General features: G+C 44.0%; 1 protein-coding gene, 1 long non-coding RNA gene and 1 other non-coding gene across 6 annotated transcripts in view; 1 reads left to right on the plus strand and 2 right to left on the minus strand.

Annotated features, from left to right (window-relative positions):
- Positions 1 to 3,328: 3,328 nt before the first annotated feature.
- The window catches only part of SSH2 (slingshot protein phosphatase 2), a 302,028-nt gene continuing 289,429 nt past the window's right edge, over positions 3,329 to 15,927 (minus strand). For all 4 annotated transcript variants that reach the window (XM_017542165.2, XM_017542163.2, XM_017542162.2 and 1 more), the window contains 2 exons: positions 8,450 to 9,284; positions 3,329 to 6,712 (listed from right to left, as the gene is read on the minus strand). In XM_017542165.2, the coding sequence (XP_017397654.1) occupies positions 4,628 to 6,712; positions 8,450 to 9,284 (2,920 nt within the window). In that variant the 3' untranslated portion in view covers positions 3,329 to 4,627. The remainder of the gene's footprint in view (positions 6,713 to 8,449; positions 9,285 to 15,927) is intronic.
- The window catches only part of LOC108313684, an 8,822-nt gene continuing 4,044 nt past the window's right edge, over positions 11,150 to 15,927 (plus strand). The window contains exons 1-2 of the long non-coding RNA XR_001829184.2: positions 11,150 to 12,163; positions 14,523 to 14,634. This is a non-coding gene — a long non-coding RNA (uncharacterized LOC108313684). The remainder of the gene's footprint in view (positions 12,164 to 14,522; positions 14,635 to 15,927) is intronic.
- LOC119473222 lies at positions 13,673 to 13,780 on the minus strand. Its single transcript, XR_005202427.1, has one exon. It is a non-coding gene; the product is annotated as a U6 spliceosomal RNA (small nuclear RNA).

Below are 15,927 nucleotides of genomic sequence, written 5' to 3' on the forward strand. Positions count from 1 at the left end.
GACACAGATGGCAGTACCAGTCAAATGCCTCTTGGGGGATCTTCAAGCTGATTAAGGATGATTCCAGTTTAGAAATCCTGTCCTAGATCTCTGGGGCACTAAGAAAATGAGGCTGGTTCTCTTCTCATAGCAGGAGCCAGGGCCAGTCACCCTCCATTTCCAGGCTGGAAAAGTACAGAAGCACCCTGCAATAGCTCTTCATGGCATCAAGGGACTCCACACCCTGGGAGAAGGGTTAGGAGTGTGCAGCTTCCTGCTTTGGTGGCAGGCCTTTTCCTAACATGCGTGTCAGGGGAGTGGAGGCAGCAAATACGCTTGTGTCTAATACATGCCTTGATCTTTTAGTTTGGAAGGGAAAACAAAGTCCAAGATGCTTTTAAGTTGGATTGGTACTGAAACAGCTAAAATTTCATCTTATCCACCATCAAAAAGCAAAACAAAATTAAACAAAACGACACTAGCCATTCACCATTACAACCATCACTATAAGACATACCATCACTGAGGAAATGACAACTATTTCCAAAGGGAGTGCTGGCTGGGAGTGCAGGACACAGATGGAAGTCAGCTTCAGGGTATGCCCACCTATTCACAAGGGCTGACCGTTATGGCACTGCTCTGCATGAGGACACAGGACAGCCAGGGCACAGATGCCTGCAGGACTGAGTGGCCAACAAGATGATGCACATTTTAATATTCAAAATGTAAACAAGGTATCCACAAATAGTCCAAAAAAGCCAAAAAACGGCTTTATTTAAAAATTTTTAAATGTCCTTAAAAGTGACTTTTTGCATAATGCTTTCTTTAAAAAAAAACTTCACAAAAACATTTTTACCAAATATGCCTAGATCAATTCACAACTGAAATCCTCAGATGAAACAGGTGAACACTTCTGTGACCTGCTACATCTCAGAAACTTCTTAGAGGAAGCTTTGGGTTTACCCAACAGCATCTGTCTGGGGCCTGTGAACAGAAGACCTCAGAGCCTGGGGCACTGAGATCTTCAGGCTGTCCTTGGAGCTCTGGGTAGTTTGCAAAACGAGAAGGAGGAAATATCAGTAGGGATAAAGACACAGAACCAGGAAAATACTAAAGATCCCAAAGAGACTAAGAAGGGAGGAATGATCCCAAACATTTAGCATCTGAAAGGCAACTAAAATGAGGAGAGGTGACTAGTACTGTACTATACTGTACTACGCTTCTACTATAATATCCATTACTCCTAGATGTTTCCAAAAATCAAGAAAGGGTTGGGGTTTCCCTTTCTACTGACCAGGTTCTGTATACTCCTGGGGCTTTTACCCCATGCACCAAAACATCAACTCTTTTTATGCATGTACACATATGTGTACACTTGCACACACACTCCTCCAGAATAACTCTGAGAGTATATGGTGGTTTAAAGAGGGAGAGAGAGAGGGTGAGAGGGAGAGAGAGACATGCACTGGGCAAGAGGTCATGGTTTTTCCTGTTCATCTTGGCCAGTCTATCGAATCTGCTGTTTCAGGTCTGGGCTTTCCATGAACAGAAGAAAAGGGAAACAGGCCACTGGAGATTATAAGAGTCTGAAGAGAAGGAAGTCTGGAAAGTCCTTGACAGCTCATTATGCACCTCCCCTGGACATTGCTCAGCTATATAAATAACTGAGGAACACCAATTCTGGGAGTCTGAAAGGGCTGGAAAAACTCCTTACAGACACTCTGTAGAAGATGTTTATTTAGGCAGGTAAACTAAATGATTAAAAAATGTAATTATAAAAAGGTAGAAAGACTGTTTCCTCTACTCTTAAAAAAAAGTTATCCCCCCCACCCAAGAGCATTCATGGGTTTTGTCCCATCTTTGTTCTTATTTAATGCAGTGAGTGAGCATTAAAAACAGTGGTGGGGAGAAAAGGGAACAGTCCAAAACTTTGGTCCTGCTTGTACTTCTTAATGCATGGGATGTCATCATCATAAGGGGTTACCAGGAGTGGATGCCACTCTCTTAACTTCCAGTGCAAATCCTCTCCCACCCTGCCACAATTTCCTGCCCTTCCCTATCATATTGGTAGTGGCACTGCTTCAAGGCAGGGCAGTCTTGATGGAAGAGTCCTGGAAATCCATAACCCTCTCTCAAGCCTCCTCATACTGGTTCATATCACCTGATAAAACACTTTACAACACACAAATATCCAGGAATCACAAAACTGTGTGGATGATATACTTGAACATTCAAGGAAACTAATGAGCAACAGCACAGAGTACACATAATCACTACACCATGAAGACGCTTTTAGCAAGTGGTTTCTGTCCAGCCTGCCTCCTGGCAGTGACGTCAGACCCAACCTTGGCTTCCATACAACTTCACAGCTCCTCTTTGTCCCCAGTCTACCTTTTCTGTATCTTTTATGCTGCCCTGCCATCTGCCCCATCAAACTGTGGCCTCTGACATCATGTTGACAGTCTATGCATTTATTTTCCTCAGTGCTGCAACGAGCCAAAAACCTGTCTCCAGTCTGTACTTAGTCAATCCTTAATAATGTGGACATCAACAAAAGCTAACAGAAAGCAAATCTGCAAGCATCTTCAGTTTTTATGAGCCACAGCAGTGTTTCATGCCAGGCTAAATCTGTTTTCTGTAAGAAGCTACAAGAGGCTTGTTTATGGCAGGTGCTCCTGCGTTAAGAATCTCCATGACAGGCCGGGCGTGGTGGCTCAAGCCTGTAATCCCAGCACTTTGGGAGGCCGAGGCGGGTGGATCACGAGGTCAAGAGATCGAGACCATCCTGGTCAACATGGTGAAACCCCGTCTCTACTAAAAATACAAAAAATTAGCTGGGCATGGTGGCGCGTGCCTGTAATCCCAGCTACTCAGGAGGCTGAGGCAGGAGAATTGCCTGAACCCAGGAGACGGAGGTTGCGGTGAGCCGAGATCGCGCCATTGCACTCCAGCCTGGGTAACAAGAGTGAAACTCCGTCTCAAAAAAAAAAAAAAAAGAATCTCCATGACAGTAGCAAAGCATCCTAAATGGAGTCGCTGTGGGCACTTGCTCTTGGCTGAGGCCGCTCCTGTGGCCTTCAGCCTCCACTAGGAGCTTCCACTCTGAGCAGCTCACATACACTTCCTGGCTGTGGTTGAGATACTGGCAAACACTGTTCTGGGATTTCAATCTCAAAGAAAAATCAGCTTTCAGTCACACCGTGACTTAATGGGAGCCTTTAGGGGTGTCTCTGAGGAAGAAGTTACTAATGCATAATTTGGCAGGAGCTGGTGATTAAAAGTCTCCATTTAAACAACTACAACCACCATCAACATACTGTACAGATTCCTATCAACACCCAACAGTTTTATTTCTGGTGTCTGTGTGTTTTCCAGTTGCAACTCTACTCCTTCTTAAAAAGAATAAATCAAAAAATACCCTACTACATGAACAACAAAACACTGTAAGACAGTGACAATATTATGTACATAAATACTGTGTATAAACTTTAGAGAAATGACAAACCTTCCAGGAAAAGGAAAAAAAAGTCAAGTGTTAACAGTGATAATACAGAAAAGAAAATGTTGCATTCAATGGTGTTAAACATATGTAACAATTCAAATATAATCTATGAAATTAAAAAAAGTAGGCAGCATGGGGGCAACAAGCACTGGGAAGGAAAATAAACTGGAAGAAAATATGGCCATTAAACTCAGAAGGCCCAAAGAATTATTCAAGTAGTGGAAGGGTTAAAACCCTACATGCGTATTCATTTTACAAGAACACACTGACTTTCAATTGCTGCTTTTCAAACATGTCATTGTTGTGGTTTTAGTTGGGAGGACACTGCAGAGCACGATTTTCTGGCAGGGAGAAACAAGAGGCCCACCTGTGTGGATCCCACCGCCCCAGCAGTTTCTGGGCAGCAGCCTCTCCACCCCCAACTTTATGTCTTCCTCCTCTTATCATGCTTTCCTCTACAGAACACCACTTGGATTTCATTCGGAGTCCTCTTTTGATTTCATTTAAAAAATAATTTTCTTGGGGAAAAAACAATAAGGTGAATTTGCAGAGCCAGCTATTACCATGCCTTACTCTAATGATACACTTGAAATACCTAAGACCCTCTTTTAAGGCAAAGTAGAACCTGTCTCCTTCAGGAACTCTGAGGGGCTGCCACTGGATGAAGGCTGAGAGCCCTCTGACCGCTGGCTACCCTTTAGCCCATTCAATGCCTCAGGTCTGGAAACCAAACCATCATCAGAAAGGCGGGGGGACACTTTCAATTCCCAGCTTTATCTCCAGCCCTCCGAATTTGCTTCCTTCCCTCAATCAAGCAACTATGCCTTTTCTCACAGGACAAAAAGAGAAACAGGTGGCAGCCGACTGAAAAACAGCAATTTGCCTTTGATAAAGGTGTTCTCTGAAAATGACTTTTTTTTGAGGTTTAAATAAAAAATGATAAATGTCTTGCCATCCAGATCAATCTCTCTTTCCCCTTACATATACACACACACACACACTGAAAAACCAAACCCTGCATGCGCCAGAAACAGTAAAATGACCAAAATATTATAAAATTAACCAATAAAGTGCATGTTCCTTACATATTACACCTGCCCCTTTTACAAACTTTTCTTCTAGAAAGTCACATGTGTAGGCTCAGAATCACATGGTATTATAGAAGGGGTTGGTTGTCCGTTTTTTGTCATTTGCCTTTTTCAGTCTCCTAAGGGGGTGAGTTCTGCCCTGTTGCTGACGGGGTGCCACGGCTAGCCCTGGGGCTGGGCATGCACACTGCAGTCCCTGGGTCTGTAGCACGGGAAGGCCTCCTTCAGAGCTAGTCAATTCAGGTCCTGCCCTGGGGAGCAAACACTGCTGACTGGAACCAAATTCTTTGGCATACTGCACAAGGGGCCTCTCCACTGGCTTGCTCTGCACAATACACTCTGTTGTTGTGAGTTGTTCTACAAGATACTTGGTGGGCTCTGGGTTGTGGGGGGCACCTGGGTTTTCTAGGGACTCTTGGTCCTCCATGGCGTGCATGCCTGAGTCTGTTCTGAGGAAAGGCTGAAGCAGTTTGAGATGAGAGAATTCACAGGAGGCAGGCTTCCTCTCCGGTAAACAGTCTTTACAGAGGTCCAAGTAACCTAATTTGGCGAGAGAAGCTGAGCGCCTCATTTGGGATGGTTTGGTGAGCCCTGTCTGGAAAACCGCTCGAGTCTCAATTTCTTTAGCACGCTCCTTCACCACACCGGGGCTGTGGCTGATACCCTTTATGTTTTCACTACTAGAGCTATGCGGGAGTCGACAGGCTACAGGTAATGGGTCCAGTTTCTCCTGTAACTCCCCAGTGTTGTCACCAACTTTACTAATTAAACTTAGGTCTTCGCTACTTAGCTGGGAGTCCTTATATGGCACCTCATTGCCACTGAAGAGAGGGCTCTCTTGACTTTCTTCCCAGCTAACCTGCTCTGTGGAGGGCTCATCTGTGGTGCTGCTCTGCTCTGTGAAGCCTTCCAGGTGAACCATAGTCTGGGGATGCAGGTAATCCAAATTGGCAGACAGTAACTGGGTTGCGTGACTGACAAAAGGTGCTGCTATCTCCGGGGCTGTCGACAGGCTGTTGCCTCTGTCTTCAGGGCTACTCAGCATGGAGGTCGGGTGGTCAGTGGGCCTGCTGTGCTCAGGAGAGGAAGAATGAGGCAGAGGTAGCACTTGGGGGTGCAGAGAAACCTGATTGGAGTCCACAGTCCTGTTTAGATTTTCATCCAGTGCGCAGAGCACAGTGACAGATTTTTCCACTTTCACATTCCTCAGTCCTTGCTCTCCGTTCTTCTCACTGGTGGCTATTTCATTCCCTGGCCCAGTGTGATCGGGTGATGTAATTGTATACTCAATGATTTCTACCCTCTTGGGAAGAGGAAGAAGGACTGCCTGTGTCTCAGACTCCTGGTATGGAATCACAGTCCTTAGATCCTTCAGGACTCCTTCCTGCTGTGTTCCAGTATCTGACCCTTGGCCCTCCTGAGGAGCTGGCAAGTGGTCAAACTCTGGTACCTTGGGAGCTGGAACAGTGACATTCTGCTCAGAATGGGACAGCGAGCCAGCCTCAGACCCACTGTATTTCCCTTTGCCTTTGCTCATCTCTGGTTCCTTGGGGACAAATGAATGTTCTGGGGTAGCTTCATCACTTTTCCCTTTTGGTGCTAGGTCTGCCACAGAAGAATCATTCTTTGAATTCTTACGAGTGGACAATGAGGTACATGTCGGGGCAGCACCATGATGCTCTTGCTCCTGCCGTAAGCGCTCTTCGAACTCCAAGGTGGCTCGCCTCACAGACCCAGGGTACCACTTGGCACCTGGGTGCATCCCTGAGGCCTGGAGCTCTTGTTCTCCCTCAGCTGGTTCCTCTTCTTCCATGTCTGCTATAGATGAGTGTGTGATTAGGCAGCCTTCTTGGTTGCACATCCCTGAGTCTTTGGCTACTTCAGGCTGGGCTGTGCAGGAGCCCTCGTCTTGCTCCACATGTCCAGGTTTGTTCTCTGGGGTCTGGGCCCTCTCAAGGGGCAGCTCATGGATGCTGTTCTTCTTTGGTGTATGGCATGGGTTGGATAAGATGTCTCCTTTCAGTTGAACCTGTCCAACTCCTTGGCTGATGGACTCAATTTCAGTGACAATTTCTTTGACTGAAATTGCATTTTCTGAGTGAGACTGCATGAAGATGTCTGGGCTGACAAGTTCTGAGATTGCCTAAGAAAAGAAAGTAGTGAGATGATTATGGAGAATTGTAGTCTAATTGAAAATGCTGGATTTTCTGCTTATTAATCCTCTGATCCAGGACAACCTATCTGGCTATGAGAATACAAATCAGGCGGTGCCTGGGACCATACTCTGCCCATCTGTTTTGTCAGACTACAAGAAAAAAACTGAACTCAACAAAATTTGTTATAGATTATGATACTGTCTACCAAACTTTCTGTTCTGTTTACTCAAGCAGAATTCCAATCCAATGAACAGCAAATACCTTCGGAGGCGCCTATAATCTATATCTCCCTAAGGCTATGAGCCTCCAGAATTCAGGCCATATGGTGGTAAATGAAACGTTTCCCTTATGGCCTATCAACTTCCAGTTTGATCCTAACCTATCTGAGGGAAAGTGTTCCGTTCAAGGGCTAAGTGGCCTGCTTAGATATGTCCCGGTGATAGGGCAAGATGGACGAGGCTGTCATCTGATGTCTGATTTGGAGACTCACTGCTCTCTTTGCTCCTCCGTCTTGCTAGCATTCACCTACATCCTCTCACTGCTTCCCTTAGCAGCAGCATCCCAGTACTTACAAGCAGGGACATACACTATCTGACTACACAATCTCTAAGTTTTACATGGATCCTTCTGGGAATGGTTTACTTGGCTTACACAGCTATATTCCTTAGCAAACTTAGAAACCATAACTCTCTAATTTTACTATTTTGCCAGTTACAAATTCCCAGAGGGATTTAGAACAAGGGCAAAGAATACTAACCAATGCAAAATCAGGTACTACTGTAAAAAAACAAAACAAAAACTCAAAATCTGGGAATGATCCTTGGATACCTCTTAAAGTAGTTATCATTATGAATATTAATCTAGTTAACATTTTTATAAGCCTTCAAAGTATATTTCCCTGAGAACTGCTCTGGTCTTTCTCTTTCAAAAGAGAGTCAGAGTTAGTACAAGCTAACAAGGTCACTAATGCCTTTGGAGGAAATGTGACATGACATCAGGCAGAGGCAAACTTGCCAAGACCGGGAGAGAAGCCATAGCGGACCCAGTATGTGCATGGGCCATGGAGGGAGTGCTCATATGACCAGGGACTTTGCAGAAAGGCTATTTCTGTCAGTGCTGCTACAGTCACTGGCCCAAGGGAGAGCATATGCATTCTACCTTCTCAGTAGAAAGGAAACAGAGGCACAGCCTTGGGAGTGGTGAAAAGACACAAGCAGAGGCAAGAATCACAGTGGGGTAGTTAAGGAGAGAGAACAAATCAGTAATGGACAAAGTGGTATATCTAAGTAGATGGACATCAGGAGATGCAAAGAATCTACCTAGCTCCACTAAAATCATTAAATGAAGTTTGGTATGTTAGAGTCAATGTGTCACAGTTTATTCCTCCAACTACTGTGTCGTATTGATTTAAGACACTATTGTTTATAAGATGCATCACAATGCCATAAATGTCAAAATATGAGTAAGTGTGAGTCTTAGAACTGTTCAGTCAGGACACTTGTTTGGCTAACCTTTTCCTCTGTCATCCCCTCTTAGAAGTGCTTCCAATGACACCAGAAAGATAAAATTCCCAAAAGGCAAATTATTTAAAAAATATTTAAACCTTAAGTTTCTAAGGAAAATCTTAGCCAGACACTCCATCTAAAATAAACGTAACAAAATCCAAAATGCTTTGCCTTTGAAGAGAACGTCATTAGGTGAAAAACTATAGAGACAGTTTTTACCTTTGACTGTTCCTCATCCATTGAAGATTCTTCTGATGCATGGGGAGTATTACTCAAAGAGCTGCTTCTCTGGTCATCAGCTGTCACTTTGGAAGGGGCTACTTCTATCACTGACAGTCGACAGCTCTCACTCCTTCCTCCACCCAGTTCCTCCATCCTTGAATGGGAAAAAGATCGTGACCGGGTTTCTTGGGAGAGCTCCACAAACTTCTCTAGGGCACTAAAAAAGTCAATGCGATCTGTACTGAAATCTGAGATTTCAGTCTGGCAACTGGGCTGGGGGCTTGGTGACTCAGGATCAGGGGACATAGGGAGGTCTTTCAGTCGAGATGTCAATTCTTCCATAGGCAGTAGGTGGACATTCATGTCTGCTTTCAGTGCGTCTGTCTCCAAATCTTCCACTGTTAAGTCTGGAAACTTGTTGGCCATTTCTGGGACATGTCCAGGCTGAATTAAGGCTTTGGATGCATGGCAGTTGTCAAGAGGAAATTTTGATTCATTCAGACAACACCCTGATGAGCATCCATTGATGTCATTTAAATTTAATTCATCCTCAATCTGTCCAGCATGAAATTCCCTCGAAGTAAACTCCAAGCAGATCATTCTTTCTTTGGTACACAGGTCTTTCTGATTTGCATCTTGTGGGATTACATGTTCCACAAAGACAGGAGGTATGGATGGGTGACTGTCCATGGTTTTTACCTCAGCAATCTGGTCTGCTGAGGTGGTGATCTCCTTCTTGTTGAGTTCTAGCCCAGGTTTGCAGATGGGTTCGTGGTGGTCTGAGAGGTCACTATCTGAATGAGATCTCCATAGTTTGTTATGCCGCTGTTTGCTGTGGAGGACATACACAGAAAATAATCTAGCTTGTAAAGATAATCAACACCCTCTCAGGAAAAACACTCTCAGATAAATCTTAACTTGCAATGCTTTGTTATTGCTCAATGGAACTACACAATAAATGTTTGAAAAGACACTCAATAGCAAAAAAACAAAGCAAAACAATAACAAATGAATGTGAGATCTGATTTTTTTTACCTAATCAGACTGACAGGAATTAAAATGGTTGGTAACAGCAAGTGTCGATGACAGTATGGCCAAACAAGCTCTCTCATACACCGCTGGCAGGAGGAGTGTGAATTGCAGAATTTTCGTGTTTCGTTTCTTTCTGACAGTCTCGCTTTGTCGCCCAGGCTGTAGTGCAGGGGCATAATCTCAGCTCACTACAACCTCCGCTTCCCGATTCTAGCAATTCTGCCACCTCAGCCTCCAGAGTAGCTGGGATTACAGGAACATGCCACCACGCCTGGCTGATTTTTGTCTTTTTAGTGCACATGACGTTTTACCATGTTGGCCAGACCTCAACTGATCTGCCCACCTAACCTCCCCCCCGCCGACACACACCTGGCTGAATTGTAGAATTTTAAAGATTGAAATCTGGCAATAGCTCTTCAAATTTAACCCTCTAACCAAAAATTCTTAATACATTTTTCTTGGAGAAATACTACTACAAGTGCACACAGATATCTATATGGCTGGGCGTGGTGTCTCACACCTGAAATCCCAGCACTTTTTGGGAGGCCAAGACAGGCGGATTGCTTGAGCCCAGGAATTTGAGCCCAGCCTGGGCAACATGGTAAAACCCCATCTCTATAAAAAATTAAAAAATTATTCAAGGGTGGTGGCGTATGCCTGTAGTTTAGCTACTTACGGGGCTGAGGTGGGAGGTTCACTTGAGCCCATGATGATGAGGCTGTAGTGAACTGAGATTGCACCATTGCACCCAGCCTGGGTGACTGAGCAAGACATTGTCTCAAAAAAATAAGAAAATAGAAAAGATATATAAAGATATTTACTGGCCAGGTGTGGTGGCTCACACCTGTAATCCCAGCACTTTGGGAGGCTGAGGCAGGTGGATCACTTGAGGTCAGGAGTTCGAGACCAGCCCAGCCAATGGTGAAACCGCCTCTACTACAAATACAAAAATTAGCTGGGTTTGGTGGCAGCTATCTGTAATCCCAGCTACTCGGGAAGCTGAGACAGGAGAATTGCTTGAACCTGGGAGGCAGGGGTTGCAGTGAGCCGAGATCATGCCACCGCACTCCAGCCTGGGCCACAGAGTAAGATTCTGTCTCAAACAAAGATATTTACTATAATACTACTTGTGATACTAAAAGATGAGACATCAAACAAAAAAAAATTATTTACATTATAAACCATACAACTATATGCTATGAAGCTGTTAAAAACTGTCAGGTCTACATAACTCTTCTGTGATAAGAAAAAAAAAAATTAAAACAAAAAGGAAAAATAACTTGTCTGGTATTTTAGTAGAATGATATACAAGGTATACTATTAAGTAAAAAAGAACCTCAAACACATTTGAAATTAGCGTCCATGTTAGAATAATGTAGGAAAAAATCTGGAGGAACATTACCAAACTGATAGTGATTCTTTCCAGAAAGGTAGAAATACTTCTGGGGAAGGCTATTACTTTCTACATTTTACACACAGGCACACACACACACGCACAGGGTCTCACTCTGCCACCACCCAGGCTGCAGTGAAGTGACAAGATCACAGCTCATTGCAACCTCAACCTCCTGGGCTCAGGTGATTCTCCTGCCTCAGCCTCCCTAGTAGTAGCTATTTAAAAAATTTTTTTTTATGGAGATGGGGGTCTCACTATGTTGCCCAGTCTGGTCTCAAACTCCTGGATTCAAGTGATCCTCCTGCTTTGGCCTCCAAAAGTGCTGGGATTATTGGTGTGAGCCACCAAGCCTGGCCTCTATATTTTTATAATTTTTGAATTTAAAAAACAGGCAAGTTTAACAAATATAATCAGAAAAACCCCACTAAAATCAAAACATACAAGTAACACAAAGGGAATACTCTGTTGGAACCTATTACGAAGTCCTCATAACTGGAATGAAGAGCTGATGTAGCTTAATGACTGACGTGGGGTGTGAAGAGCATGGTAAGCATTCTGGAATCAGAAAGCAGAGGAGGGGCTGGTAAACCTGGAGAGAAAACTTAGTAACAGAATGAAGGGAATAGCATAAAGGATAGGCCCTTTCAGAAGAATCTCTGGACAAAAATCATTAAGCTAAGGAGACACATGGAAAAGCAGCAGGCCAAAGGAAGACTCCCTCTACCACCCTGCATCCTTTATTTTATGAAAGAGGTTTGAGATAGGGAGATTTCATTTCAAACCACATACTCTTAAACAGTTCCCAAAACCCCAGCCAAAAAGAGAAAGCTGGCTCTGTGGTCGGTCAGGTTCATCTGCCCAGGAAACAGGTCACTAAGTGTGGTGCTTGGGAGTGTGGTCTCCATGGCTTACAAGCTGATGAGGAGTTACCAAACCGCAGGGTGGAATGGGAAACTCAGCCCAAAACAACTTGCCCCGGGCTCCGGGCCACGCCCGGGCTCTGCCGAGTCATGCTCAGGCGCCTGCACTAATCTGACCCCCTGTTTGTTCTCAACTCTGCACCTGCTCTCAGCTCCCCCTGCCTGTCTGCTGCTTGGGTGGGGCTCTCTCTGACTCATGCCTGCAGAGTAGAGGGGTGCTTTCCTGGGAAGGAGCAGGTCAGTCTTTTTATGAAGACAAGCTGTAATCAATCAGCTGGGTGTAAGATGGGGTTTTCACCCTTTCCAAGCTGCATGAACTCCAGCCACCCCTAGGAGGAGACAACATATCACACATCTCAAACAGTGAGTGGCTGTGGGGAGGGCAAGCTGACTGTTTGGATAGGTGGGTCCTAAGTTGTACATTATGACCAACTGAGGCCAGTGGTTTCCTTTCAAAGTTTCTTCTCTTATATGCAAACATCCTCATTTCTTGAAATAAATATGACCTATCATGAGGATGTTCAAACCTGCACCAGCTTCTTTCACCCACCATAGTAGGACAATGCCTGGGATGCAAATGACTGGGAAGACCTCTCATCGGGTAGCTATTCTCACTCCTCTAATAATAGAACAGGCAAATGAGAAGTTTCATGATCCCAAAAATCCTCCAAAGTATGTTTTTTTAAACTGCCTGGAGATCACTAGTCAGGAGAGAATGAGAGACTGAAGTTATGCTAATAGGCACAAACAGTACATGCTTCAGAGGAAATCTAACATCACAGCTGTACAGCCAGCAGGGATTTCCTTCTCTTCCTTAGGGAGATAGTAATCAGAAAACAGTGGGTTGGGCTCTGGAATTAAGCTGACACTTGTAAAAGAGAGAGAGAGAAAAAAACAATCTAAAGATAGGTCTGATGCTGCTGTCTTTTTTTCATTTTTGCAATAGGACCTGGAGGGAGAATGGCAAGGAGCTGATTCATCTCCAACACTGCTACTCCACGTGTCCCTTCTCGCTCAGGGGTCCCCTCCCCAGTCCTCCCCACTCAGGGGTAACCTCCACTCTGAATTTTATGCTTATCATTCCCTTTTTTTTTCTTTATAGTGTCAACATGTTTTGTTCTTAACTAAATACTGCTTTGTTTTGCATGTCTTGAACTTTATATAAATGGTGTCACACTGTATGTATTCTTCCTCAATGGATTTTTTTAAAAAAGATTCATCACTGTGTATAAATGTAACCCACCAGAGTGTAATGAGTATGATACAATTTATTTCCCTTTTGTTGATTCAAGTGATTCTCCTGTCTCAGCCTCCTCAGTAGTTGGGATTATAGGTATGTACTATCATGCCTGGCTAATTTTTGTATTTTTAGAAGAGATGGGTATCACCATGTTGGACCAGGCTGGTCTCAAACTCCTGACCTCAAGCAATCTGCCCGCTTCAGCCTCCCAAAGTGTTGGCATTACAGGCATGAGCCACCATGCCTGGCCTCATCATCAGTTTTAGTCCGTTACACTAAACCATTTTCCAGCGAAGCTTTGTCCTGGGCCAATTTATTCTAACACTTCATCACTGGTAGGAATAGATGTAAGACATTAGATCATATCTATTATTTTAAACTGTTAAATTTTAAACCCAGCTGACTCCCCACCTCCCACCCTCTTCCAGGCAGGCAGCAAATAAACAGCTTGCCAGAAAAGGAACTTCAGAGTTGGTCTATATCCTGGATGATGTAACCAAGTCTCAGATCCTTTTCCCCCTTGAGTGGCCTCTGACCTGAATTTGGATTCATATAAAAACACAGACATACATAAGGTGATTAGGTCATTCTGGGAAAGAATTGGCCTTTTACCTAGTTAATGAACAGGGAAGAAATTCTATTTTTATTTTTAAATATTTTAAAATTGTCAACCTTGTGCAGGGGCCATGCTAATCTCTGTATAGTTCCAATTTTAGTGTATGTGCTGCCCAGGCGAGCACAAGAAGAAGGAAATTTAAATGACGATGTATAAGGTGTTCCATTATCTAGCCTCCACTTTCATGTTGTTACATGTTTGGTGAAACATCAACTCTGAGAAGTTATATAAAGGAAAAGGCTGCTAAAAATGGAGTACTTGCATCTGTAATCTAGCTACTCAGGAGGCTACAGCATGATGACTGCTTGAGCCTAGGAGTTGAGTGAGACTAGCCTGGGCAATGTAGACATTGTCTCTTTGAAGAAAAAAAGGTGGGGGCAGGACTTACAGTAAAATCATGCTGTCTATAGTTATTTTTTTTTTTTTTTTTTTTGAGATGGAGTTTTGCTCTGTCACCATGCTGGAGTGCAGTAGTGTGATACCAGCTCACTGCAACCTCTGCCTCCTGGGTTCAAGTGATTCTCCTGCTGCAGCCTCCCGAGTAGCTGGGACTATAGCCCTGTGCCACCATGCCCAGCCGGTTTTTGTATTTTTAGTAGAGAAAGGGTTTCACCATGTTGGCCAGGATGGTCTCCATCTCTTGACCTCGTGATTTGCCTGCCTCAGCCTCCCAAAGTGCTGGATTACAGGCATAAGCCACCACACCCAGCTGTCTATAGTTACTTTTTAGGGTATTAGGCAGCCTTTATAAAGGAAGAGAAAAAGCATTATCTGAGTATTTTTTGTGTGCTGTGCATCATCCAAGATGATTTAAGATTATTTAACCGGAGAGCTAGTAAGAAAATCCTTCTAAATCTCAATTGCAGTTGGCTGTCACCTGACCAGGAGTCCATGTCTTCAATTCTCAGGTTGCATGCTGCCAGCTGACCAATGTGCACCAGCTAACTAGACCTCAATGTCTCCACTGGCAAATCCAGGGTAAAAGACAACCCTGCCTCCTCTGGCCCTTGTGACAGGAGCATTCAAAGAATCAAAACTGACATTTCTGAGGAAATGTAGCACAAACTCTCCCTGGTCACCACCCAGTTTTTCTTCCTTGCCACTATACACGGAAACCTAATACCACAGACACATGGTCCAGGTTGCAAACGGTCTGCTTGAAATCTAAAACTGTCTAATGGAACATAAATCTGCCAGAAACCTGCATGATCAGAGTGCAGAATAACAAACAGGGCTGCTGGCAGTTTAATGGAGTTTCAAAACACAGGCACACACACACAGACACACACACACCCTCTCTTCTTGTTTTGCTCCCATCTCCCATCTATAAAAACAGAAAATATGAAATCAGATATCAATACTAAAAGTAGCTTTATGATACCCTTTTTAGGTCTAAAGGGAAATATTAAACAGCCTTCTTCAGGCCCTTAATGGTATACTGAGAGGTACAAAAAGTCCCTTGTATTTCAGAGGGGGTTGGCTGATACCCTCATACTCTAAGACTGTAACCGATTTATAAATCAATACAGGAACCTGGTGTCACTTTGAAAACTCCTCTTCTACTAATGTCAAAGCACTAAGCAAATGCCCTCAAACAGAGAGCTGCCACCTCAAATTAAACACCCAGGGCCACCCTGGGTAACTATGGAGCTAGAGAATGCTAGGATCAGGGCTCTGCCTCTTTGAGAAAACCACCACATGCCTCTTGGGATAAGATATGAAATGCAAGATCCAAACACTTGGACAGGAAATAGAATTTCTCTACAAACAGTGAGATTTTTCTAAGGATTTTCCTCTCCTGGTTACCTAAACTGTAAGGCTTGATAGAGCTTCATATAGTCATAGGAGTCTGGGGATTTTTTTCTTTGCTCTTCCAAGCAAGCAGATCCTGGAGTGGCACTTGGGTGCTGGGCCAGTCTGCTGGGCCTATTCACTTGGCAGTTAGCCTACAGGTGCCAAGGTTTCCTAATAACACATCACAGATTGCAGGCCCTAACAGCTATATATCCAACAGCCATTTTTCTTACAGTCAGAAGCCTGATTTGATTTGGGTGTTCACTGTCCCATGGGTTCAGGAAATGTGGCACTTCCCTAGATCCAGAGGATAAATGTGATATATATATATATCTATATATCTATATATATACATTTTTTTTTTTTTTTGAGACGGAGTTTCCCTCTTGTTACCCAGGCTGGAGTGCAATGGCACGATCTCGGCTCACTGCAACCTCCGCCTCCTGGGTTCAGGCAATTCTCCTGCCTCAGCCTCCT

Source organism: Cebus imitator, unplaced genomic scaffold, assembly GCF_001604975.1.
Source record: "Cebus imitator isolate Cc_AM_T3 unplaced genomic scaffold, Cebus_imitator-1.0 Scaffold140, whole genome shotgun sequence".
Classification (NCBI taxonomy): domain Eukaryota; kingdom Metazoa; phylum Chordata; class Mammalia; order Primates; family Cebidae; genus Cebus; species Cebus imitator.